This window comes from Brassica napus, chromosome C7, assembly GCF_020379485.1.
Source record: "Brassica napus cultivar Da-Ae chromosome C7, Da-Ae, whole genome shotgun sequence".
NCBI classification, from domain to species: domain Eukaryota; kingdom Viridiplantae; phylum Streptophyta; class Magnoliopsida; order Brassicales; family Brassicaceae; genus Brassica; species Brassica napus.
Window position 1 is genome coordinate 52,598,947 of NC_063450.1, and position 25,841 is coordinate 52,624,787.

General features: G+C 37.3%; 4 protein-coding genes, 1 non-coding gene and 1 pseudogene across 5 annotated transcripts; 3 read left to right on the forward strand and 3 right to left on the reverse strand.

Annotated features, from left to right (window-relative positions):
* The first annotated feature begins 845 nt into the window (after positions 1-845).
* On the forward strand, positions 846-3,118 carry LOC106364757. Its single transcript, XM_048763306.1, has 5 exons — positions 846-1,329; positions 2,265-2,321; positions 2,399-2,461; positions 2,583-2,651; positions 2,766-3,118. The coding sequence occupies exons 1-5, from the start codon at positions 964-966 to the stop codon at positions 2,943-2,945; spliced, it is 735 nt and encodes a 244-aa protein (XP_048619263.1). The 5' UTR covers positions 846-963; the 3' UTR covers positions 2,946-3,118.
* An 803-nt stretch (positions 3,119-3,921) lies between these two features.
* Positions 3,922-5,852, forward strand: LOC106453613 (homeobox protein knotted-1-like 5). The gene is made up of 6 exons (XM_013895846.3): positions 3,922-4,539; positions 4,621-4,741; positions 4,810-5,015; positions 5,093-5,224; positions 5,304-5,443; positions 5,538-5,852. The coding sequence occupies exons 1-6, from the start codon at positions 4,057-4,059 to the stop codon at positions 5,551-5,553; spliced, it is 1,098 nt and encodes a 365-aa protein (XP_013751300.2). The 5' UTR covers positions 3,922-4,056; the 3' UTR covers positions 5,554-5,852.
* A 204-nt stretch (positions 5,853-6,056) lies between these two features.
* On the reverse strand, positions 6,057-9,012 carry LOC106453634 (protein PHOX4). Its single transcript, XM_013895863.3, has 2 exons — positions 6,553-9,012; positions 6,057-6,466 (listed from the first exon to the last, which is right to left on the reverse strand). The coding sequence occupies exon 1, from the start codon at positions 8,719-8,721 to the stop codon at positions 6,583-6,585; it is 2,139 nt and encodes a 712-aa protein (XP_013751317.1). The 5' UTR covers positions 8,722-9,012; the 3' UTR covers positions 6,057-6,466; positions 6,553-6,582.
* A 397-nt stretch (positions 9,013-9,409) lies between these two features.
* BNAC07G43670D lies at positions 9,410-10,772 on the reverse strand. Its single transcript, XM_013818823.3, has 2 exons — positions 9,955-10,772; positions 9,410-9,874 (listed from the first exon to the last, which is right to left on the reverse strand). The coding sequence occupies exons 1-2, from the start codon at positions 10,010-10,012 to the stop codon at positions 9,573-9,575; spliced, it is 360 nt and encodes a 119-aa protein (XP_013674277.1). The 5' UTR covers positions 10,013-10,772; the 3' UTR covers positions 9,410-9,572.
* A 736-nt stretch (positions 10,773-11,508) lies between these two features.
* Positions 11,509-15,586, forward strand: LOC106411424 (annotated as a pseudogene).
* Positions 15,587-19,931: 4,345 nt separating this feature from the next.
* On the reverse strand, positions 19,932-20,038 carry LOC125590810. The gene has a single exon (XR_007326812.1). It is a non-coding gene; the product is annotated as a small nucleolar RNA R71 (small nucleolar RNA).
* Between the last annotated feature and the right edge of the window lie 5,803 nt (positions 20,039-25,841).

Here is a 25,841-nt window from a genome sequence, read left to right on the forward strand (position 1 = left end):
CTTATCACACGCAAAGAAACAGTGTTTATACGTTTTAAACTATCACACGCAAAGAAACAGATTTTTAAGTCTTTTCTGATTAGTGATTTTTAATAATGCACGCTTGATCCATTTGGGATTTTTAAAAACGGTCATCGATCTTAGATTTATCATTGTGAACAAATTATAAATTTTATAGGTTGTCATCAATTACATGCCAAGTTGCAAGATACCAGCTCTCATGGTTGGGCGGCCCACCATGACCCTCTATAGCCCATAACTTTACATAAGGTAATTTTAAAAGAATCTGCATTCGATTTTCACAAAATAACATAAGGTAATTTAATATGATTGATAGAAACTTATAATTTATTTATCTCTAAGTTAAACTACTTGCCTTGTCTTTTTACTTCCGTATCAAAAAAAATTGACGGTGTTAACGGGGCTGGTTGGCACTAGGCAGCTGTCGATTGTTCATTGGTTGAACATTACGTGTTAAATGATAAATCCCCAATAAGTCAGTAGCCACATCAGTTTTTTTGTTCCTTTGCATATAATAATAATAAAAAATGTTTTAAATCCATAAAACAGCAAGGTGCCCTAATAGTGAGACAAAAAAAGAAGAAAGATTAACCCAATTGCAAAAAATGTTATAGAGAATCTTTACATATAAATATAAGAAATAATTAGATATACACTTTCCTAGCCATGTTAATTAACTACTTATTATCTCAAAGTTAAATCCAAATCTGCATCTTGCATTTGCTAAAATGTAAAAAACAATTTATGTTTCGAAAAATACAATAAAGAAAGAAAAAAAAAGAGACGAATAATAATAGAGTGAGCCTCGTATATAACAACACCATACATCTCTCTTTTTCTTCTCTGTTTCGATACTTCAACTTCCTCCTTCTCTCTCTCTCTTCTGTAACTTCCCCCTTCATTCTCTTGCATATCTGATTCCCTTTGATTGGTGAAGCTTCAATGAAGAAGGTTGTTACATCGGCAGCAGCTAAGATGACGACGGTTAAGGATGAGTGGGTGGCGGCGGCGATGACGGACGACCAGATGGTCGTAGAGCTTCTTTTACGGCTGAAGCACGCGGGGACGGTAGCTGCGGAGAATCCGGAGACGAATCTCCGGTGGGGAATCCGTCAACGGAGGTCACGGTCCTCAAGATTTGGCGGCGGCGTTACGTTGAAGAAGGGTGTGGATTCGGTTAGAGGTAGTCCGAAGACGCCGCTCTCCTGGAGCGGCGGATCTGGAAGTGGCGGCGCCTCTGCATCTCCCTCCGCCGAGGACACCAGTCGCCAAGCTAGCTGCTCCACGTCTGCAGGATCCGGATCTAAGGTACTTTCTCCTCCTCCTCCAAACTTTCTTCTCCGGCGATACACGTCCGTCGTGTGTTAGTAAGTCGTTCTCCTCGTCTCTGTATCATCCCTTCTTCATGATTCACACGATTCGTAATTCTATGATGACGTCATCTCTTTCAAGCCGACGGAGACGGGTCGGACCTCCCTCGGCGTTTACGGCGGAGCCACCACCTTATTTTCTCTAGCTCTAGGTTTATTTTCAAACTAACTCTTCCGTTTCCAAAAGTCAAAAGCATTTTTTAGTTTATTTTCCTTTTTTTCGTTCTTGACAATATTCTATGGCAAAGCTTAATAAGATCTGGTGGTTGGACGGTTAATCTTCTCGATTAGTTTAACGCTCCGGTTTGAACCGGAGTTTTCAAGCGGATCTCACCTTGTGGAGCGTCTCATAATTGGCCGGTTTAGAGGTGATTTTATGAACCGGCCGAGTTTTAAATTTTGTCTCGAGGAATAATATAAAGCTTCTTTAGGATTTTTATTATGGGGTTAGTACAGCAAGTTGGTCAAACGTGCACGTTCGCTTTACGTTTTGATGCGTGAAACGATACCGTTTTGGGTGAAAAGGTGGGAGGCGAGTTAAATCCTGTCGGAGAGATTAGGATCACGTGATCTTAAAAGAATGATGACGATTGATGACGCAGGGATTTTCACATCCATTTTAGTAGTTTTACTGTCTTTCTGATTTTCCTGACTTTTTTTTTTGTTTGAAATTTTCTATTGTGGGAAAACAAACTTTACAAGTATGTTAAATAAGATCTTTGGGTTTGATTATAGGAAAAGTGAAAGATCTATAAACAGTTGTCCTTATTCGTCAGCATATCATTGTCTTCATTGATAGTAACACCTTCAATTTGGAAGATTTGGCATTTTAAATTTTCTGAATCAGTATATTTTCTTATTTTGTTTTTGCAGGCTTTCCCCACTAACGAAATCACCAGTTGTTTTCCCAAGAGATTGAAGAACAAGAAGGTATTAAAAAAAAAACTCTCTTGAATTTACAAATTACACTTTAATACTGAGCTGAGTTTTTTTTTAATATTTGGCAGTCAACTTCTGAGCTTAAACACGAAGAGAACTTGAAGTTGAAGGAAAGACTCCACCTTGAAAAGGTACTTTCTCTTTTTCTAACCTTTGTTTTATCAATAAATATATATATATATATATATATATATATATATATATATATATATACTTTCTCGTATTTCTAACAAATCGGGTTATCTTCTACAGGAGATTGCAAGTCTCCGAGCAACATTCGACCAACAAAACGTAATGAACCAAAGGTTGAAGAGGATTAAGGTAAGAATTTTTGAGAAATTTGATACTCTCCCTAACCAGTTTTTTTAGTCTTGTAATCTTCCATATCCTCTCTCTCTCTGTTGGTCTTAACTGAATTATGTTTTCTTGTATCAGCTTGACTTGAACTCAGGCCATGTCAAGAACGAGACTCCTGTTGATCTGATTCGTAAATCACAAGGCGAATCAAAACCTTGCAGAATGGAGGGCAAGACCGCTACCTCGGAGAGCTTATTCTTCTTACCTGATCTCAACATAACGCCATCCGAGGACGAGTTATTGTATGGAACTAGCTAGGTGCCAAAATTTCTATCTCGATTTGAGTTACGACCAAGAAGGGAGGCAGAGACTTTAACAAAGAAAGTGATTGTATATTGTCTCTTCCCATCATTCTTGTTTCTTTCTGGGTAAAACGCTCATTACTTCTTGATTATTTTTTTTTAAGAAGAAAGTGAATGTTAAGTTCTTTAGTGTTTTGTTCTCTCTCTTTTCTACCCGATTCCTTGTAGCTAAAGCGTTGTTTGAGGAAAAAGTAGGACAACTAGTAGACTTTTGTGTCTTCGAATTTCAACTTTATTTTTAAAATTAGAAGGATAAATCCCTTGTTTCTGCTCAACTAATCCAAGACAAGAGAGATCTCTCTATCCACCTCATTTGTCCACGATTATTCTAGTATTTAATTTTTCAATATTTTATTTAAAACTTGTGAGGTGTAGTGTTATTGGTGGTTCGTCGGCGTGTCCATGAATATAAAAGAAAAACAAATGACAACTTGTGATCACCTAATTTTGTCGGTCTTTTGTATAGATCCAAAGTTATTTATTACTATTGCAGATAAATACACAAAAGTTAGATGGTACTTATTGTTTATAAATGTCATAAAACATGTAATTTGAGGGAAAATGGATTTTTAAAGGAAAAACTATATTTGATACTCCTTCCGTTTCATATTGTAAATAGTTTTAGAAAAAAAATTTTGTTTCAAAATGTAAGTAGTTTTTATATTTCTAAGTAATTTTTACATTTATTGAATATAATGTAACCAATCAAATTAAATATATTTATTTTTGATTGGCTAAATTATATCTAACATATTTATTATACAATACTTTTTAAAACATAATAATTTTCTTAATTTTTGTGATTTTAGCTAAAGCTACTTACATTATAAGATTAAAAGAAAAAAATATAATATTACATATATGCTAAAATATCCAAAACGAGAAGCAACTGAGAAAGTAAAGTAGTATATTTTCAAATTATTAGCAGTTGACAAAAAAATAAAGAAAGAACACGGTTTCAGACATTTATGGTTAATTAAGACACGGTTGGTCTGGACGAATAATAACTCCTAGGGGAAAGAGAAAAATAGTATTTTTTTCTCCAATCCCCAAAACGCAAGAAAACAATGTCGTTTAACAGCTCCCACCTCCTTCCTCCGCAGGAAGACCTTCCTCTCCGACACTACTCCTCCGATCAATCACACCAACCGTCTCTCCTCACCGCCAGTTTCCTCCACCTCCCTCCCACCACAGCCACAACCGACTCCGAGTTTACCCATCCGCATCGCGACGGAGACAGTCCCGCTGCTGCTGCTACGAACCGACGGTGGCTCTCATTCCACACGGAGGTCGAAAACACGGAAGAAGTCAATCCTGAAGTCAACGCCGATGGTGTTGAAGATTGGAAGAGCGCTAGCGACAAAGCTGCGATTTTGAAACATCCCATGTACGAGCAGCTTCTGGCAGCCCACGTGGCTTGCCTTAGTGTCGCTACTCCCGTTGACCAGATTCCGAGGATCGATGCCCAGCTCAGCCAGTTACACACCGTAGCCGCAAAGTACTCCTCTCTCGGTGTGGGTATGGACAACAAGGAGCTTGATCATTTCATGGTAAGTTGGATAAAAGGAGCTTCCTTTTTTTTTGTCATACTCTGTTTTGTATGTCTTATGGCTTGTTTTATGATGATGCAGTCACATTACGTTGTGGTGTTATGTTCGTTTAAAGAACAACTCCAACACCACGTCTGTGTCCATGCGTTAGAAGCCATTACGGCTTGTTGGGAGATTGAGCAGTCACTACAATCCATAACGGGTATGTATGGTCTCACCTTCTCGCTGTATTGTATGTCTTTGTGATTTTGTGTTGTTTGTGGGCTGCAGGAGTTTCACCGAGTGAAAGTAACGGCAAGACAATGTCTGATGATGATGAAGATGATAATCAAGTAGTAGAGAGCGAGGTGAACATGTTTGATGGAAGTTTGGACGGTTCAGATTGCATGATGGGATTCGGGCCTCTTGTTCCAACCGAGCGGGAGAGATCCTTGGTGGAGCGTGTGAAGAAGGAACTGAAGCATGAGCTTAAACAGGTAGTTGCGATATTACATTAAATTAAACTAGAACACATTTGTGTTATATCATGTCATGTGTGCTCGTATTTTTATAGGGTTTCAAAGAGAAGATTGTGGACATAAGAGAGGAGATAATGAGGAAGAGAAGGGCTGGGAAGTTGCCTGGAGACACAACGTCTGTGCTCAAAGAGTGGTGGCGGACTCACTCCAAATGGCCATACCCAACTGTAAAAGCCTCAGCCAAGACATTTTCTTACAACTTTCTAAAAGGTTTTTTTTTTAGTTGGTTTTTGAATTTTTTTGTAGGAGGAAGATAAGGCAAGGCTTGTGGAAGAAACCGGTTTACAGTTGAAGCAGATTAACAATTGGTTTATCAACCAGAGGAAAAGAAACTGGAACAGCAGCTCTTCCACATCATCTACTCTCTCCAAGAGCAAACGTAAACGGTAATAACAAGATTTGCGTTTCCTCATAATATATATATAGTTTTGTTTCTTGCACAATTTAATCAGTCTCATATCCTCTATCTACCAAACTCAGGACTGGGAAGTCGTAGGTGACATTCTGGTTAACCAGAGGATGATGCTTGCTTCTCCGGATATGAAAGACATGGTTTCTCCTCCGGTTATGTGATCGTACTAATTACAATATGTATAGGTCTATCGGTTTGCCTATAAAATTGGATTTGTAGAGCTTAATCATGTTTGTATCAGCTTAAAATCTATGTTTATGTGTGTATATAAAGTATAGTTCTTGGAAGTTGGTTTTTGCGTCTAGTAATGAACGCTTGGTCGGTTTTTTTCTTTGTAAATTGCTATGGTTCATTAGTATCAAACAATATTCATCGCAGTTAAATCTTTATCTCAAACAAAAAAATAGTTTTGTATAAGTGCAAGCAGCCAGTACCGGTCCTGACATATAAATGACCAGAAATTAAGTTTTTGTATAAATGAAAGCAAGAGGTAGCAGCTTTAGGCAACTTTACAGTTTTGTATAGTTGTGACCTCTTGCTAATCCCCGTTATTGGACTTGACCATTGATTTTAATCTGAGAAATACCTTTTTATTCAATTTTTTTTTTAAAATAAAACAATCTGAAGTCAGGGTACAACAAACATTCACACAACAACAAACACATTTAACACACTAATCCAAAATCAACAACTAATAAAAAAATGATTACAGAGCTATGTTACAAAAAACAAACAAAACAAACAAAGAACATATTAACCAATATGTTGTATCAAATCAGAAGAGAAGAGAAGTATCACCATCTAAAAACCTTCTTCTCTAGACTGAATCCTAATCAGTCTCAGCCTACCACATGATTATCGCAGAGGCCAAGAGTATATATCCCGTGGAGATCAATATCCATAGAAAAAATTATAGTGTTCTTTTGAAATATGAGACTAAACCAAACCAAAAGGGAGGAGATAAAAATGAACACCACTCCCAAACAAACAAAGTGACCTGCAATACATTGTTGAACAAATCAAAAGATTAGCTTTCCATCAGGATTATGTGAAGCAGATATGAGTTACTACTTACTTACTTACCTACTGATACATACTGAGAAGAATGTTTCATCAACCAGATCCAGAAAACACATTCTCCAAGATATCATGCAGTTTTGGAGCTCGTCTCCGGAACATCGGTTCTAACCGGAAAGAAGGGACACCGGTCTGCCATCGCTTGGCATCATACATCTCATTCCACGCCTGTACTATCTCATCAATCTTGAACCCCATACCTTCAAGTGCACTCTCGCTTGAACAATGACTCTTCACCATCACAGCTACATCAGTTGAAGAAGCTCCAGCTAGTTCAAACTTCTCAACCGCAACCTCCAAACATTCCTCCCAAGTTAGCAACCCAAGCTTATACTCCACTATAGAGCGTTCATACAGCAAGGAGCCCCACAAGAGATTAATCTGAGAACTCATATTAGCCGTCTGTTCTTCACTAAACAACTCCATCTTATGCAGCAGTGACTTCTCTTTATCATACTTTGAGATTCCGTTTAGACGACCCTCTTCCATCTCTTCCCATATCTGCATACCCTTCTCCATGCTATCCTCAGCTTTGTTGTACAGCATAAGAACCTCCTTAGACACCTCACTCTCTATATCCACCTTCCTTTTGAGAGCATGATACCACAAAAGCTTTGCGTGTTCGAACTGTTCTTGACCAAGCGCAATGAGAGCTTCGTAGAAGTCAGGTTTAATCTTGAGAGCTTCCTCATACTTCTCCGCAGCTTTGTTGTACTCGTTCAGTGTCCACACAAACGCAGCTTCTATTACAGCTTCTGTTGAAGCGTCTTCTGGAAAGTAGACTTGCTTCCTCGCCTTTGACATATGGACGTTACCCCAGTTGAACATAGCTAGCGCACCCATTTCTCGGAACTTATCAGCTGCTATTTCGAAAAGCTTTTGAGCGTCTTCGCCAGTTACTGCTTCCTCCATCGCTTCTGTGTAGAGCTTCATCCCTAGGTCGTGGAGGTCCAAGTAAGAATCGGAATCAAACCCTACATGGTTCTTGAACATCTGCGCAAACTGGAAGATCCAGTTCTCAAAGGAGGTGGATGCTTTGTCAGATTCAACCTTCATGCCATCATAGGTTGGTTCTTGATCAGGGTGAACTTCAGCTATATATATTCTTAAGGAACCGAGTTTGTCATTGTTAGAAGCAGCTAGATTCAGTTCATTCGTTGCAGTGATGGTGACTAAATCACCTTCTGGATCCTTGTACTTGATCAAGAAACCTCTGAGAGAAGGGAAACGATCTTTGATCACATCTCTTACGAGTCTAACGCTGGAATCTAGCGGTAACTGTGCCCACCTGATATCATCTCCATGTACCAACTTAACCGTTCTAGTAACTGTTGACTGTTCGAAAAACTCAGAGGCAATGACCTCTTTGTCCATGACAACAACCTTATCATCTTCCATCTTCCTCTCTTCTCCTCCTGCCTTGTTACCATTTCTCTTCTTCTGTTTCTTGAGTTTAGGTTTCTTTTCTTCTTTATTACCACCAATCTTTGCATCAATCTCAGACTTTTTATCGCTCTTCTCCTTGCTCTCTCCTTCGTCTCTCTTGACAATCTTTGGACTCTCAACACCACTCTTCTTCTTCTTCTTGCTCTCCTTAACAACCTTCTTTAAACTCGCTGGGCCAAGAGGCTGCACATTAACAAAGCTCTTCTCCATCTCATCAACATCAACACCTTTCTCCACCAACGCCTTCTTCACCCTCTCAAACACTTCATTCGCAGACGCGTTCTCCGGCTCCATGTTCAGCACAATCCTAGCATCCCTAAACGCGTAATCTAGCTTGTTCAAAGCCTCGTAACACCTAGACCGTCGCACTAGAGCCTTACTGTACCTAGGAGAAGCCTCGAGAGCCAAATTACATTCGTTTATAGCGTTTGGATACTCACCTAAACCCATTCGCATGTAGCAAGAAGCCATGCTCGTTCTAAGATACGCTACATCGATGTGTTCCTTAGGCAACAGCTTAACGGCCTTGTCGAAGCTTAACATCGCTCCTTCGTTGTCGCGTTTTTGGAAGAGCTTGTTCCCTTCTTCTTTGAGCTCGAGTGCTCTGCTGATGAATATCTCCATGTCTTCGTCGAAGGCTCTCGAAGTCGAACGATGGTTGGTTTTTCCGCCGCCGGAAGCATCCTTTGCCGTCACCGGAGTTTTCTTCTTCGTCGCCGGTTTTCCCATTTTCAAACTACTTTCCCGATATAGAAAACAATTAATAAACGTGTAAGATTGAAGTTTGATGATGAAGCAGAGGAATGAAACAGAGAATAAGAAGGAGAAGCTTTTATGTTGACACTTCAAAGGGAACACGACACGACTCTTTCCATAGGTGGAGTGAACCCTAATCCAAGAATAAAATAAATAATAGTAAAAAAATACACATTTGTTTGTTTGCTGTAATAAGCAAACGGTATTGTATTCCGACCAAAGCGAAAGTCTTCGTTGTGTGTGTTTGCTGGAAACTGGAAAGATAGAGAATTATTAGTTTTTCTTTTTCTTTTCAATATATATATACGAAATAAATATCTATAAGGAAAAAAAAAACTCACAGAATATTTTGATATTGGCCCCAATAAGTATAATGTAGTATTTTAGATAAATAAAATTATTTATAAAATCAATGTATTTGTAATTAACATTAAACTAAAAGTTGCATTTAAATTTTAAAATGACATTTTTGTAATTAACATTAATACTAAAAGTTGTATAACAAGATTTTCAGAAACAAAATGAGTAATTTTTTCCTTTTATAATATGTGAATATGAAAAATCGATTTAAGAAAAAACACATACAGAATAATTGATATAGGCCCAATAAGTAAGTTTATCTAGGCCCAATAGGTATATTTAGCCCTCTCAATTTCTCAAATTTTTACAGAAAGATGCTCACATCAATTTTATTGGCAAAAAAAAAAGAGATAACTCATATTGCTTGAGACACATGAAACCTAATAGCCTTGTTCATAGGATCATAGACATGTTTCTTGTTACATAAATCATGTTTCTTGTTACATAAATTAATGGTTGAAACTTTAGCCGACCCTGGAGCTTACGGGTTTGAAGAAGTAAGGCTCGCCGGCATAAGTAAACTGAGCGGTGCCGCCAGCTGCTATAGCGTTTCCGTTAATCAGAAGACATGTGTTTCCTCTTGGGAGCAGTAGCCACGGTTCAACAGGCTTCACGGGAGCAAAACCTCCGCAAGAGAGAGTCACGTGCAACTGAGGTTGGGAGCACGTGTTGATCACCGATATTTTCCACTCCGGTTCTCCGGAGATTACTCTCCCCGTCCTCGCCCCTCCGATCTGGATGTTAGCGAAAGAGCAGCCGCACAGTCCTGGATTAAGATAAAAGGCATGAAACTTATGGGATACATCATACATGAAAAAAGTCTATAGAGATTCGATTATACATTACCTTGAGTGACCATAGACAGAAGAAGAAAGACAACAAAATACCTAAGAGCAAACGTCATTGTTGTTGTGATTTTGTGTGTTTTGAATGAGAAAAGAGTCAATCAGATTTATATAGTCGTTGCTTATGCTTTAAGTCTCTTGCAGCCTTAATTAGTAAAGATATAGTCCTAGATTTCATAAGAATATGGAAACACAATTACCAAATAAACAACAGTATAGTTAGTATATATCTATACACTTTTGGCAATGTATTTTACTTATTAATTGCTTGTATTTGGTTGGTCAATGTATCTAAGATTTCAAGGTGTTTACTTGCAAGGTGTTTTATCTCTTTATTATTTTTAAAACATTTCATACTATGTGTCTTAACACTACACTGACTGCCCATATCCTTCAGATTAATATTATTATAGTTTTTGCATGAGATTTGTGCTAAGGAAATTATATAATAGACGGAAGAATGATGAGTAACGAAAAAGTAATACTCAATTCGGAGCTAACCATTCCCTATTTTGTTTTCTTACCCTAAAGCTCAAGAGATATGCCCTAATCATGTAATGAATGGCCTAATCATACTTTCATCCTACCAAAACGAATTATAATTTTTGTATCAGGTCTAAAAATTGCCTCAAAGAGTATCAAAGCGCCATGGATGTGAGGAGAGGACAAGTGATCTAGCTACGCATTGTTCATGCCATGGAACACACTTTTTCTGCAAAATGAACAGATTTACATCGGTTATCATTCAGGTACTAAGACAAAATAATTTGTTTCTTAACCTCGTAAAGCCTAAGCATTATTCAGTTAACCATGAGAACAGTTTTTTTTTTATTGTGGGAGAGAAGTATTCACACCTTATCTTGTGCCGCTGCAACAAAGTCGATTGTCGTTTATATATGTTGCTTGGACACCAATCATCCAAGATCCGATGGAGGTATATATCATCCAACGCATATGTCTTCAACTATCCACTGCATTTATATAAACACTAGTGGAGAAATTGTGAACCGAGCTTAATTTGACTTATATCTAGATATAAAATTTACTCTTTCAGGTGACAAAATATTTTTACCAAAGTGTGGAAACCTAACGTTTTTATATTGATATACGTGCATGCCACCGAGAGAGGCACACGAATTGCATGATCAATCAGAGACAAAGGGAAGAGCTTAGCTTTTAACCTGTCATTGATATTTGAAGGTCTCCCTCTCAACATGTAAATGTAAATGTAAATTTATAAAATTAATCAAAATAAAATATTCGTTCATTTAGAAAAAGTAACAAATTATTAAATTTTGTAGATATATATGTTTGAAGAGTAAGAATTTAAAAATATGAAAGAAAACATGCATGATGTTATGTACAACAGAAAAAAATATCGTTTACCAATTTATTTACAAACTCAAAACAAAATCCAATGAGCTGACCCAACCAAACCGAAAATAAAATAAAAAACGTGGTTCACGAGCCAAACCGAAGGTGGGGGATACAACGTATATACACGGTAACGGTAGGCTTCGCGCCTCCGTCAAATGACGTGTCATCCTCTTGGATTTTCCGTTAAAGTAGACGACACCGCCGTTAATCGCCGTGGTCCATGGATTTCTTCAACCAGAGGAAGAAGAGAAGACCCTGAGAGACGCCATCTCCCCCGTTTCTTCTCTCTCTCTCAATTCCACCTCGATCTGACGATCATCATAAACCCTACTCTTCGATCGTAAGCTCAGATCTCCGTTTCGAGCTGGATCGGGCGAATCAGTGCTCGATCGCTTCTCTCCGATTGGAATTTGATCGGAATATTCGATTCACGATCGGAAATCTGGAGAGGGAGATAGAGAGTAGGTAGAGAGTTTGGTGGAGATGATGCAGAGACGGAGTCCGCCGAAGCACAGGCATGACGGGACGTCGCCGCTTCCATTGGGGATGGATTGGAGTCCTCCGCCGCGCAAATTGGTTAGCTCTTACGTTTCCCGCGTATTCGAACTTTATTGTGGGAGCTTCGTGCTTGAATTCGTTTTTGGGGGGTTTGAGTGAGTCCCAAGCTAGAAGCTACCATCAAAGCCCTAAGTAATTGGGAAACTCCTAACAATTAGCTGAAGCAATTGGTGAATTATGTTTCGTTGAACATCAGGAGTAGCTAAAACTTTGGTTATGCTCCTTGGATAGTTGGTTCTGTTTGGCTATCAATTGCATTTTTGATATATGTAAAGTTGGAGACTTTAAGGCAGTGAGATTATTATTGTGCAGAATGGTGGAGATACTGTTTGGCCTCATGACCCTCGAACCGGATGGAGTTATTGTGTTACAATACCCTCCTGGGCTGTCCTTCCAAAGTCTAAACATTCAGATCCCGTTGTGGTAAGTCAAATCTCCTGGGTTTATCTCTTGCAAGCTCATAATCTTTAGTGTTTGTTTATAGCATTTTTTTTTTTGCTGAACCATATAGCGTGAACGTTTGTGGATCAATAAACTCTTAACATGAATAATGATATATTGTTTCCTTCCTCTTCTACCTGAATTATCTACTGGAGTGTGCCTTCTTTTTTTTTTTGGTAGTTGAAGAGTTTTGTTGTTGTGCATGTATTAGATTATTCCTGACATTTTAGAGGAACAGTTTTACAGGGTTCAGATAAGTGTGCAGTCTCCGGAAGGTGTTACCACAATGCGAGGAGTGTTGAGAAGATTTAATGATTTTCTTAAGCTATTAACTGATGTAAGAATTTTATTTGCCTTATACAACTCTCCATTTTTTTCTTCACTTCTCAACGATATGCACATTCATGTTTTCCTCTCAGCTTAAAAAAGCATTTCCCAGAAAAAGTTTTCCATCAGCTCCACCCAAAGGGCTGTTACGTATGAAAAGCAGAGCAGTGTTAGAAGAGGTATGCATTTTTCTTGGCGCTAACTGAATTAGGTCACTTGTGTAACCCCTTTCTCTAAACTTCGCCCAACGAAGAGTAAGCACGAATAGGGCAGATGTATAGATATACGGAAAGCCATGTACCCAGCATACAATTATTCATGCAAAAAATCTGTTTCACAAGTGATAACTGTGACCTTGTTGCAGAGAAGGTGTTCTCTTGAGGAATGGATAACGAAGCTATTATCCGATATAGAATTGGCAAGAAGTGTCGTAGTTGCATCCTTTCTTGAACTAGAAGCTGCTGCTAGGTCTGGTATGAGCTATTACATTATGCTCTTAAGCCGTGCTTTGGTAAACTTTATTAACTGTTATTAAATTCTACCGTGATGTTGCATTTCAGCATGCCAAGATGTAGATCAGAATGCTTCTGATGCGAATAATGATAGCACAAGTTCGTCACCCATGGTTCATCCAAGTTTGAGCTTGTTTCAGACTGGCGGCAGTTCTTCTCTCACATCTGACTATGGCAGTGATACTGTTTATGAAACATCTGAGCTTGGATCTCCAAGTGTAGGACAGGATGATATTTCTGAAATTGGTACCGAAGATCTAACTCTGGATGAAGAAGTAACAAATCCAATAGAGAAGCTCGTTAACTTTAGCATGTCCAACATTGACGAGGGACTTTCAATGAGCCAAACTATTCTAGAGCAACTTGAAGACTTTTCCAAACGTAAAGTCCGCTCAAGATATGTCGATAATATCCAAGGGAAGGATGTGTATAATGGAAACGCTTCTAAAGATGTGTTTCTTGGTAACAATGGCTCACGACTTCTCTCTGAATTAGAATCATCAGCTCACTCAGTTATGCATAATAGAAATCTTTCTGTTGAAAGTGCTGCCGGGTTTTCTCTACACACCGGTGAGACCTCAACATCTGGTCTCCTAAGTTCAAGCAGTGAAAGCCACCTGGATCTGAACCGAGGTGCTGGTGTATCGCATGGAACTGGTCTTGTTTGCACCCCAGAGAGACAGGGTAGTGCACAAATAGTTCTTCCAGTGGACCTGCGTAAGAAATTGAACAAGACTCTGTTAGCCACGAATGAGAGACTTGTCAATGCAAAAACAGATATGGAAGATCTTATAGCAAGACTAAATCAAGAGATAGCCGTGAAAGATTACCTGAACAAAAAGGTACAATAAGAAAGCTCCTTTTCTTTTTGGTATCCGTATCTTATCATTTTTTTTCTATAGAACGAATGGTAGTGTTGTAATCTTGTTTTTCTGGTCAGGTTAATGATTTAGAAGGGGAACTTGAAACTACTAAGCAAAGAAGCAAAGAGAATTTGGAGCAAGCTATTTTGACCGAGAGAGAAAGATGTACTCAGATGCAGTGGGATATGGAAGAACTTAGACAAAAATCTTACGAGATGGAAATGAAGTTAAAATCGAGAGAGGTATGATTTAAAATAGTCTCATATCTATTAAAATTATTTTAGCAACCAAGCTGGTTCGCGTAGCAGGCTGATTCAAATCATTACAACAGGATGGGAGCTCACATGAAGAACCCACTGAAGAGCCAACTATTTCCGAGAGAGATGTTTTGTGGAAAGAATTGGATGCCAGAAAACAACAACTGGGGGATCTCTCCAGGCGATATAATGAATTAGAGGCAAAATCTAAAGCAGATATTAAAGTTCTTGTCAAAGAGGTTAAATCTCTGAGGCGTTCTCATGTGGAGCTAGAAAAGAAGCTGACTCAATCTTTGACAGATAAAACAGAAGCTGAGGTAATTTCTGGCTATGACAGCACCATGGGTTTGTAGATTTTTACTATGTATGTATGAAAACAAGAGAGATAACTGAGCCTGGAAGAACGTTGCACTTTTCAGAAACTGCTGGAACATGAGAGAAAGCTACTTGAGAACTCAGCATCGGCTAGAAAAAAGTTGCTTAGTGACTGCAGAATTCTCCACGACCGCCTTAAAGAGTACAACTTGAATTTATCAACAGACGGAAATGGTAGCCTGGTAGAGGACTCAACTACAGTATCAGATGCTCTGCGTTTGCTGTCAATATCTGATGATCAAATTGAGGAGGTAATACTGCATCTCTGCTTTATCTCCTTTTTAAATCACAGTTTCCCAACCCAATCACATCCATGGTTTCCTCTACTAGGAGTTGCTTTTCACTGCTGCTTGATACATGCATCGGGATAAAGCTATTTGTTAGCGTAGGGTAGTTAGTTATTCGCTGTACTAGTGAAGCATTGCTAAAACAAACCTTGCTTGTAACACTGTAACGGTGGCCATTTTTCAGGCTCAGCTGCTTGCCGGGTTTGATGAAACTGCTCAGGGCATTGATAAATCTCTCAGCATCCATACCGAGACAAGAATCATGGAGGACGAGCTGAGGAAGACATTAGGAGAGATCTTTGTTGAGAATGCCAAATTGAGAAAACAGGTGAACTCTGCAATGCTTCGTGCTCTCCAAAGACCACCAAGGAAGATATGAACGAGAAATAGGAGGCATCAACAGAAACACTGAACGTCGTATAGGTATTAATCATAACAGTTGCTTTGACCTGAGAATAGAGTTACACAATGAGAACTGCCATTTTTATTGTCTTTGATCAATGGACTGGTCGCTTTCTATTACAAAAGGGTTGGTCTCTTGGTGAAGAAGTTGAAGCTGTGTACTGCGTATGTTTGTTGTATAACCGTATTGCGTTGTTAATCCTTTTTGCATATATAATAAAGTGTGTTGTAACATGCCGAATTGACCGAAAAAATGTGAACTGAACCGGAACAAAATTGACCGAAACCAGACTGAATCTGATTTTTTTTTTCAGATATAAGTCGATTCTCGGTTTTATTATCTAAACCAAAGAAACCATTAAGGCTCTTGATTCTCAGATCTCTGCTCTTAGTCAAGACATTGTCAACAAGGTTCTTCCTTCTTAAAACAAAAAAAAAAGAACTCTTATTAATTAATTACTCATGTAAATCTCTCTTGGATTGTTCGTGTATAAGTTTTATGATAAAATTGTTAGCTTTATAAGTAAGTGTCATGGACCATCATCGTATGAAGAGGATGTAATTATCTCAGTAATCTGGATTTGTCAGTCTTGTTCCACTCACAAGTCACACTGTCGTTACGTTTCATCTAGAGGCTATGGTCAGGATTACTCAAAGTATATGGTATCTTAGTTCTTGATATATTGGAAGGTGGTTGTTAGATTCTGGATGGTTACGACGACTCTCGCGATCTAAATAGCGTGTGATCAGATCATGTTTCTTCTTTTGGTTTTCTTGATTTAGTCATTTTGTCCACCGTAAAAGTCGATACTCATCAGATATTATATGTTTACCGTAGGGGTGGGTGGCATTGCACGAAAAATCACCCTAATTCTCAAATTTTGTAATTTGATTTTCGATTTGTGTTTCGAAAAAATATATGTATATCCAGTTTTTTTTTTATATATCTAGAAATTTGCAAATATTTTTTTACAGATATTCATAGATATTTTATCTATTTTGTTTAGAAAAAAAAGTAGTTTCACCATTATTTATAAATTAATTACTAGTTTAACTCTAATATTATTTTAATTACTAGTTTATTTTTCTTTTTTGTTCAATACTCCTTCTGTTTCATAATAATTGTCATTCTAGCTTTTTTTTCTTGTTACATAAAAAGTGTTATTTTACAATTTCAATGCAAATTATACTTAATTTCAGCTGAAAATTAATTGCAAACTGCATTGGTTTTGTACATAATTTTATTTATCTCAAATAAAATTGGTCAGAACGATGTAATTAATAACAACTTACATATATTTCTGCTACTTTGTTAATCTGTGTGAAAAGTGTCAAAGCGACAATTATTCAGAAACGGAGAGAGTACAAAGTAAATCTAGAAAACAACAATACATGTTTCTTTTTGAAAAATACTTTTTACATAATACAAAATACAAAAAAAAAATTACAACTATATGTTCCATAAATTTTAAAAAAATAATATCTTTTTTTTTATAAAACATTTTTTTACAGATAAGTTGTACTTTTTATAAGGATTTTATATTTCTTTCTTAATTTAATAATTATAAGTAATTTTATTAATAAATTTATGTATTAAAATAATAATTCTATAAATTTATACATTTAAAACTTTATATTTAATTGTAGATATACATATATTTGTATAAAAATCGTAGTGGAGCTCTTGGATATACATATAGCCAATTTTTTCAAGTCAAATTTAAAAAATAAAATATCCAGTCGTAGTTTACAATTTGACATTCATTATTATATAGTGACGGTCAACACTCAGTAAATGCGGAAGAGTTTAGTTCAAGAATTGAAGAGACCGAATGTTAATGATTGTTGGAACTAAAGAATCCCGAATGAAATTTGAAAATATGTAATCTCAATTTTGTAATAATTAAAAAAGACACATTGCTTATGTGTCAATCAATTAGGTAGTTAACTAATCTTACGTGTCAGCTTCACATTGAAATTGAAAAACATGTTGGTCCAATTCGATTTTTATATCTCATTAGAAACATTTAATACCAACAGTATGATATCATATGATATTAACTAAAGGAAGATGATTATTTATTATATATTATTTCCTTAAATAAAACATATGGAATTACCTAATGTGATTATGATATATATAGTAATTAATGAATTTAAATAATGAAGAGATCATATATTAAAAATTTCGATTTTGTTTTGTATATGATGTATTTTGAATTTTTCAAAACGAGTATAAATTACTAAAACTGTTAAAAGTCTCACATAAACTTTTGTGATCGATGTTTAATTTTTTTTCCTATAATAAGATACAATGATAATAAAATCATATAAATAAATAATTTTATTTTAATAGGTGATATCTTGTGAATTTACATGTTTTTAACTTCTTATTCTTGCATGGTTTGGTAATTTAGAGTATCATCTAGGCACATTTAGGTTGCATATCATTGCATTTGTACATATCAGGTGTTGGAGAGCAACATGGATGAGTTAGAGGACCATTGGAGGGATTTTGAGTCCAAAGAGTGAAAGATGAACACGGATGAAGGCCTTAAAGATCTCTTCTGAAGCTCAATATTTGTGGAGACACTGGAATTTGAGTTAGCTTTACAATGGAGGTGGTTTCAAGTCGTTTGGAGCTGTATTGAGGGATTTATGATCAAAATACTACACACATATCAGTATGACATTCCTAGCGGCCAGGCGTAGCGGCAAACGATGGTCGCTACAGAAGATAGAGCTGAGGCGCCTAAGTACCGTAGCGGGAGTATGTAGCGGGTTAGAGAGACCGCTATAGTTGAAGCGCTTTCTGTAGCGGTCTTCCATAGCGGCATAATGAGGTCGCTATGAGTTCAAGAATGCGAAAAAATCGTCTAAGTGTCCTAGCGGCCACCCGTAGCGGGCATTTCAGGTCGCTACAGGCGTAGTGACCTCCTGTAGCGACCTTTTATGGTCACTACGGAGAAAAATATCTGTTTTTATGGGTCAACCCCAGCTCGAGTTTTAGTAATATATGACTACTTTTCAGACAATAATGGGGGATCTATCTAGTTTTGTATGAAGAACACAAGAACTCTTGAGAGAGAAAGCTTGAATCTTTAGTTTCTTTTTTTTTCTTGTTCTATTGAATTTGCTTGACTATCTTGATTACTAATCATGATTAACACCAAATCATCTTTGATTCTTGGATTTATCATGAAGAGTAGTGAGTAGTTACCTTTAGATTCATGGGTTAAGGAAGATTAGGGTGATTAAGTGTAGATTTAGGGTGTTTTATTGTAGATCCTTCTTATTCCTTGCTTCTTGAGTGATCTTAATGCTATTTTAGAGTTGGCCTCTCTAAAATTGAGCTCTAGACATTTCATACCCGAAAGGTGTTTGATGAAATGTCTGAACCAACTCTCCTAAGCTTTTAACACTCTTTACCAAAGAGATTTGTTGTTAAAGGTGTTAAGATGGCTAATAGACTTGATTTTAATGATTGCTTTGATGATATTCAACCAAAGAGATTTGATGCTTGAGTTATCTTAGTGAATGAACATTCATCTAGAGATAGAGTTTGTTTAGGATTGTGTCTAAGCCTAAGGTTGATAGATTGATTGAAAGATACCACCTTTAGATTGAAACTTGATCACCCAAGGTCAACTCCCTTAGCCCATGGATTCTCCCATCTCATAAAACAAATCAAAGCTTTGTTCTTACTTACATTTTAGTAGTATTTTAGTCCAAAAACATCTTATCGCTTGATTGCACTTAGATTAAGTATGAACTTGTATTCTCTTTGATTCAAAATGCTTAGAAATGGATTGACATCTTAAATACTACTTTGATTTGAAACATTGGACCCGAAAAAAGTCCATTTCAAATTTGGCGCCGTTGCCAATTCTAAGTTGTTTTGACATTGAGATTTGGTCCTTGCTTGAGACTAAGTCTTACTTTTATTATATCTAGTTACTGATACTCTATCCTAGCCCTTTCGTATCTCAGGTGCATGAACTTGAGGAGCAAAGGCCCAACAAACCTAGTTCCACCAGTTGAAGACATTAAAGCACTTGAGAGGGAGATTACAAGGAGAAGAAGAGAAGAAGAGCAACAGGCTCACCTAGACAGATTGGGGTTTGTGATGGAACAACATCATAATCAGCCTCAAGAAGGAGAGGCCATTGGCCAAGGAGCTGCAAACCTTCGGCCACAACACCCACAGCGACAAACTAGAGCCATTGGCACCTATGATCAACCTAATATCCATGGGAACAGGATGGGCATTACAGCACCAGCTGTAGAGAACAACAACTTTGAGATCAAATCTGGTTTGATCAACATGATAGAGAACAACAAATTTCATGGTCTTGCTTTGGAAGATCCACTTGATCATTTGGACAGATTTGACAAATACTGTGGTTTGTCCAAAACCAATGGTGTTTCGGAAGATGCTTTCAAGCTGAGACTGTTTCCATTTTCCTTGGGAGACAAAGCTCACACATGGGAGAAGAACATCTCAAGTGACTCTATCACCACTTGGGATGAATGCAAGAAAGCTTTCCTCACCAAATTCTTCTCTACTTCAAGGACTGCCAAGCTTAGGAATGAAATCTCTGGGTTCCAGCAAAAGAATATGGAAAGCTTTGGAGAAGCATATGAGAGGTTCAGAAGCTACTTAAACAGATGTCCACACCATGGCTTCACCAAAGAGAGCCTACTTAGTACTTTCTATAGAGGTGTCCTACAAAAGTATAGAAGCCGACTTGATACCGCCAGCAATGGATTCTTCTTAGGAAGAAGTGAAACAGAGGCTGAGGAGCTTGTAGAGAACATGGTTCAGAGTGATTCAGTCTACAGTGACGAGCATGATAGGAGCAACAGATGCAGTGGGGGTGATGACTCCAACACAAAGAGAGAGTTGAAGGCTTTACAAGACAAGATGGATCTACTTCTTATGAATAGAGACAAACAAGAGAAAGTGAACTATGTTGGTGACCAAAAGAAAGAAGAGGTTGCTGTTCTTAATGAAGTTGATGGTCTAGAAGGTCAAGAAGAATTGTGCTTTGTAAATGCTAATGGAACATGGTACAAAAAGGAACCTAACTTTCAGTACAACAACTATCAACAAAAGCCCTTCTACAACAACAACCAACAAGGTGGTTACCAAGCTAAACAAAACTACTCTCAAGGTTTCGCCCCTAAAGGAAATCAGTCTACACAAGGACAAGCCGGATCCTCTACATCTGCCGCACAAGAAAGTAGCACTGAACAAATGTTGAAACAAATATTGGAGTCTCAAACTAGAAGTGAGAAACACATTGGGTATGAGCTAAAGAACCTTCATACCAAAGTTGATGGAGGCTACAATGATCTCAACAACAAATTCTCAAACCTTGCTTCTAACTTCAAGGCTTTGGAGAATCAGTTTACCTCTATGACTTCAACCTCCAAGCTTCCAATGGGATCTCTACAAGGAAAATCAGAGCAACACCCTAAAGAGTATTGCAATGCTATCCTCTCTACTTCTTCTAAGAGTGAGTTAAGTGATCATAAGAGAGAATTAGATGAGCTTGAAAGACTCTTGTATGGAACAGAAGTTCTTGCCACGGTTGAAGCACATATTGTGGAGAAGGTTGAACACAAGATTTTGGAAAGGGTTGCGATACAAACAATAAAGAAGGTTGAGGAAAATGTTTTGCAACCGGTTAGACACAAGGCTGAGAAACCGGTTATTGGGAAAGCTGTCACGCAACTGAAGGAGGTCCACCTAGAAGAAGCTAATGCGGTTGAACAATCACCTTATGACAAGCTCCCATTTCCACAACGGTTCCTCACTAAAGCTCAAAAGAAGGTGATCTCTAAGTTCAGAAAAGACATGGGAGATTTAGGAGTCAAACTTCCACATATATCAAATAGGCATGAAGCTCATGTCCAAATGATGCTCATCAAGGACATTCTAGCTCATAAAGAAGAAGTAGGAGAGCTCTTAGACATCTCTACTATGCAGCTTGATCCACCAGTCACACCAAAGTCCCTTCCCAAACTAGAAACCCAAGGGAAGTTCACCTTGTCTTGCTCCCTTGGTAAGTTCACACTTGATGATGCTCTTGTAGATTCTGGTGCAAGTGTGAATGTGATCTCAATAGAGATGGTGAAGAGTCTTGGGATTGAAAACATGGAGCCAAACACATCTTTACTAATGTTTGGGGATTCCTCTTCTACAACCCCAATCGGTCTCATCAAGGACTTTCCATTGAAGATTGGAGCTTGCACCATTCCTATTGACCTCACTGTTTTGAAGATGGCAACTGAGAAGAGAGTCCCATTGATCCTTGGAACACCATTTCTCACAACAGTAGGAGCTTGCATTGACTTTGCCAACAAGAAGGTTACACTTCTAAATGTCAACAAAGCTGTCTCTTACCCAATCAAGTCTCCTTTGATGAATGTCGAGTATTGTGGAACCATCACTTGTGGAGAACTTCCACATGAGAAGATCAAAGATGAAGTGATGGCTAGTGAAAAACAAATTCTTGATGGAGATTCATCTCATGAGATATGTGATCAGCACTTGGAGGAGGTGGGTAGAGCCACAAAGGCTACTCATGACAAGAAGAAGATGATCAAAGAACCTCATCCCACTCCTATTGAGAAATCTTCGCACATTCTCACTCTTTATCCAGTCAAGATCAAAGATGGAGTGATTGAGTACAAGATCAAGTGCAAGGGAGAGTCTAAACCATTCTCAAGTGCAAGGGCCATCATAACTCCTCAGCTCCAAGATGATCCAATCAAACTACAAGAGCTCCTCTCTCAAGTCCTCACCATCACCCTTGAAGGTGGGAAAGATCCTCCTCTTCACTAACCAATTGGAAGGAAAGTCAAGCTAAAGACTTAAAACAAGCTCACTTGGGAGGAAGTCCCATGGTATCCTTTGTATATATTTTTATATATGTTTTTCTTGCTTTAGTGTGTTTGAATAAGCTTAGGGACAAGTTTGGGGGAATTCTAAAAAATTCCCAAAGATCATGTCAAAAATTCCAAGAATACAACAAGTCCTCCCTCCTCATTTCCCTTCTATCATGACAGCCAACTTCAAGTAAGTGCATTCCACCCTTGTAAATACTTAGTTCTTTCATCTTTTATTTCTCCTTTGATCTCTCTTTCAAGTTTACTCTCACACAAGAGACTGTGTGAAGTAAGTTTGGGGGAGAGTCTACTATCTCATATTGTGTTTTGTTTTGTCTACTTTTCATTGAGTCTTATGCATTCCATTGTGCATACCTATAAAAAAAAATAAAAAAAAAATGAAAAATTTCGAAAATCACAAAAGAAGCATTTAGTTGCATCATTTGCATCTGTAGGATTGAGTCTAGAAACATTTAGATTGCATTCATGCATAGGGAGAAACCTTGTAAAGAACACATGTCTAGAACTCGATTTGACATCCTAGCTAAATATATCAAGTAGCTTAAGCATCTTTTGAAAAAGCTTGTAAGCTTCGAGCCTTGAAAACTCTTCTTGAAACATGTTGCTTGCTTGATGATTGACATTGTTTTTGAAACCAACTCCAAATGAACTAAGGTTTAATGAACTTAATCTCTCTTGCATATGGGCATTTGCATACTTGATCATGGATATTATACACATTTGGGTTATCTTCCTCTCACTGTACCAATCTTTGTTAACCCAAATGGCACTCCATACCCATTAACCCTCACCATTCTTTGAAGCCAACATTAATTTGCTTGAGTGAGGCCTTTTATTGATAGCATGTCATGTGCAAAATCTTGAGAGTATTAGGAGCGACAATGGGTTGTTCTAATCTTGTAGGATGGTTTTTGGGTTTGTAAGCTTAAATTCTTTTGATCTTGGGAATGAGAGAGATTGAGCGAAAGAGATGAACCAAAAAGAGTGTTTAAGGTAAGAAACCCCTAGGGACAAAGAAAGTTAGAAAGGAAAAGCTCTAAGGTATCAATAGAACCCCCTCCCAAATAAAAAAAAGGAGAATCAAAGAAACAATTGTTGAGTGGTGGAAAAGAAAAAAAAAAAGAGCAAAGTCTAAAGGTTTAAATTCAAAAAGAAAAAATAAGTCCCTAATTAGTTAAATCAAAGGAAAGAAAGAAAATAAGGGTAGAACTTAAAGCTACTTAAGAAAAGGGAAGAATGATGAGAACAAGCATTGTATGCATGAATTGCTTCTTTTCTTAGATAAATTTTGCATAATGATCTTGCTCATATTCTTGAGTGTGAGCCACTATAAATGATGCAATTGAAACCCACTTTTCTTCACACTAGACCACTCTTTCTCACCAAACCAAATGATCGAGATCAAATATCCATTTGCAAGAATTCAACTTGTGTGTGTGTGTGTGAATGAACGTGAGAGTTGGCTAAGGAACTTGTTGGTTGGATGACAATGAGCCTTGTGTAGAGATAAAAGAGTCTTAAAAGGCCTTGAGAAACTAGAGTGCACTAGAGAGTTGCTCATGCTATTTGCTATGTTTCTTTTAGGATGTTAGGTTGAAGGCTAAAAAGTGTCTCTTTTGGTTATGTATTTCCATTTTCAATTCCCTCCTCTTTAATTGGTCTTGAATGTTTACTTGAGGACAAGTAAAGAACAAGTTTGGGGGAGTTGATATCTTGTGAATTTACATGTTTTTAACTTCTTATTCTTGCATGGTTTGGTAATTTAGAGTATCATCTAGGCACATTTAGGTTGCATATCATTGCATTTGTACATATCAGGTGTTGGAGAGCAACATGGATGAGTTAGAGGACCATTGGAGGGATTTTGAGTCCAAAGAGTGAAAGATGAACACGGATGAAGGCCTTAAAGATCTCTTCTGAAGCTCAATATTTGTGGAGACACTGGAATTTGAGTTAGCTTTACAATGGAGGTGGTTTCAAGTCGTTTGGAGCTGTATTGAGGGATTTATGATCAAAATACTACACACATATCAGTATGACATTCCTAGCGGCCAGGCGTAGCGGCAAACGATGGTCGCTACAGAAGATAGAGCTGAGGCGCCTAAGTACCGTAGCGGGAGTATGTAGCGGGTTAGAGAGACCGCTATAGTTGAAGCGCTTTCTGTAGCGGTCTTCCATAGCGGCATAATGAGGTCGCTATGAGTTCAAGAATGCGAAAAAATCGTCTAAGTGTCCTAGCGGCCACCCGTAGCGGGCATTTCAGGTCGCTACAGGCGTAGTGACCTCCTGTAGCGACCTTTTATGGTCACTACGGAGAAAAATATCTGTTTTTATGGGTCAACCCCAGCTCGAGTTTTAGTAATATATGACTACTTTTCAGACAATAATGGGGGATCTATCTAGTTTTGTATGAAGAACACAAGAACTCTTGAGAGAGAAAGCTTGAATCTTTAGTTTCTTTTTTTTCTTGTTCTATTGAATTTGCTTGACTATCTTGATTACTAATCATGATTAACACCAAATCATCTTTGATTCTTGGATTTATCATGAAGAGTAGTGAGTAGTTACCTTTAGATTCATGGGTTAAGGAAGATTAGGGTGATTAAGTGTAGATTTAGGGTGTTTTATTGTAGATCCTTCTTATTCCTTGCTTCTTGAGTGATCTTAATGCTATTTTAGAGTTGGCCTCTCTAAAATTGAGCTCTAGACATTTCATACCCGAAAGGTGTTTGATGAAATGTCTGAACCAACTCTCCTAAGCTTTTAACACTCTTTACCAAAGAGATTTGTTGTTAAAGGTGTTAAGATGGCTAATAGACTTGATTTTAATGATTGCTTTGATGATATTCAACCAAAGAGATTTGATGCTTGAGTTATCTTAGTGAATGAACATTCATCTAGAGATAGAGTTTGTTTAGGATTGTGTCTAAGCCTAAGGTTGATAGATTGATTGAAAGATACCACCTTTAGATTGAAACTTGATCACCCAAGGTCAACTCCCTTAGCCCATGGATTCTCCCATCTCATAAAACAAATCAAAGCTTTGTTCTTACTTACATTTTAGTAGTATTTTAGTCCAAAAACATCTTATCGCTTGATTGCACTTAGATTAAGTATGAACTTGTATTCTCTTTGATTCAAAATGCTTAGAAATGGATTGACATCTTAAATACTACTTTGATTTGAAACATTGGACCCGAAAAAAGTCCATTTCAATAGGTGTTTATGTTAATATATATATATATATATATTTTATATCGTTTAAATTTAATTATATATCATATACGATAGATAAGATTGATTGTTTTTTATTTATTTATTCTGAAATGGTTGCGAATAAACAAGAGCGGTCATTTGATTTATATGTGCAAGCCAATTTATTACATAATAGTAACTGATTTCTTAGTTATTTAATATATAATTATTATTTTATTATTTCATATTATGCAGAAAAATATAAAATAAGTATTTATTATGCACAAGGCGCATATCTTAACCTAAGTATGTATCTCTTTAATAATTTTGAATCTTAAACATTTTCTAAATCTCAGGCCAAAATAAAAGAAAGAAATGA

What these genes read in the sequence shown, in the direction of transcription:
- LOC106364757 (XM_048763306.1), top strand. Translation starts at nt 964, where the DNA reads ATGAAGAAGGTTGTTACATCGGCAGCAGCTAAGATGACGACGGTTAAG. An exon ending in AGAGATTGAAGAACAAGAAG is followed by an intron (nt 2,322 to 2,398) that starts GTATTAAAAAAA and finishes AATATTTGGCAG; the next exon opens with TCAACTTCTGAGCTTAAACA. An exon ending in AAAGGTTGAAGAGGATTAAG is followed by an intron (nt 2,652 to 2,765) that starts GTAAGAATTTTT and finishes TTCTTGTATCAG; the next exon opens with CTTGACTTGAACTCAGGCCA.
- BNAC07G43670D (XM_013818823.3), bottom strand. Translation starts at nt 10,012, where the DNA reads ATGACGTTTGCTCTTAGGTATTTTGTTGTCTTTCTTCTTCTGTCTATG. An exon ending in TCTGTCTATGGTCACTCAAG is followed by an intron (nt 9,875 to 9,954) that starts GTAATGTATAAT and finishes ATCTTAATCCAG; the next exon opens with GACTGTGCGGCTGCTCTTTC.
- LOC106453613 (XM_013895846.3), top strand. Translation starts at nt 4,057, where the DNA reads ATGTCGTTTAACAGCTCCCACCTCCTTCCTCCGCAGGAAGACCTTCCT. An exon ending in TGAAGCATGAGCTTAAACAG is followed by an intron (nt 5,016 to 5,092) that starts GTAGTTGCGATA and finishes GTATTTTTATAG; the next exon opens with GGTTTCAAAGAGAAGATTGT. An exon ending in CCAAATGGCCATACCCAACT is followed by an intron (nt 5,225 to 5,303) that starts GTAAAAGCCTCA and finishes ATTTTTTTGTAG; the next exon opens with GAGGAAGATAAGGCAAGGCT.
- LOC106453634 (XM_013895863.3), bottom strand. Translation starts at nt 8,721, where the DNA reads ATGGGAAAACCGGCGACGAAGAAGAAAACTCCGGTGACGGCAAAGGAT.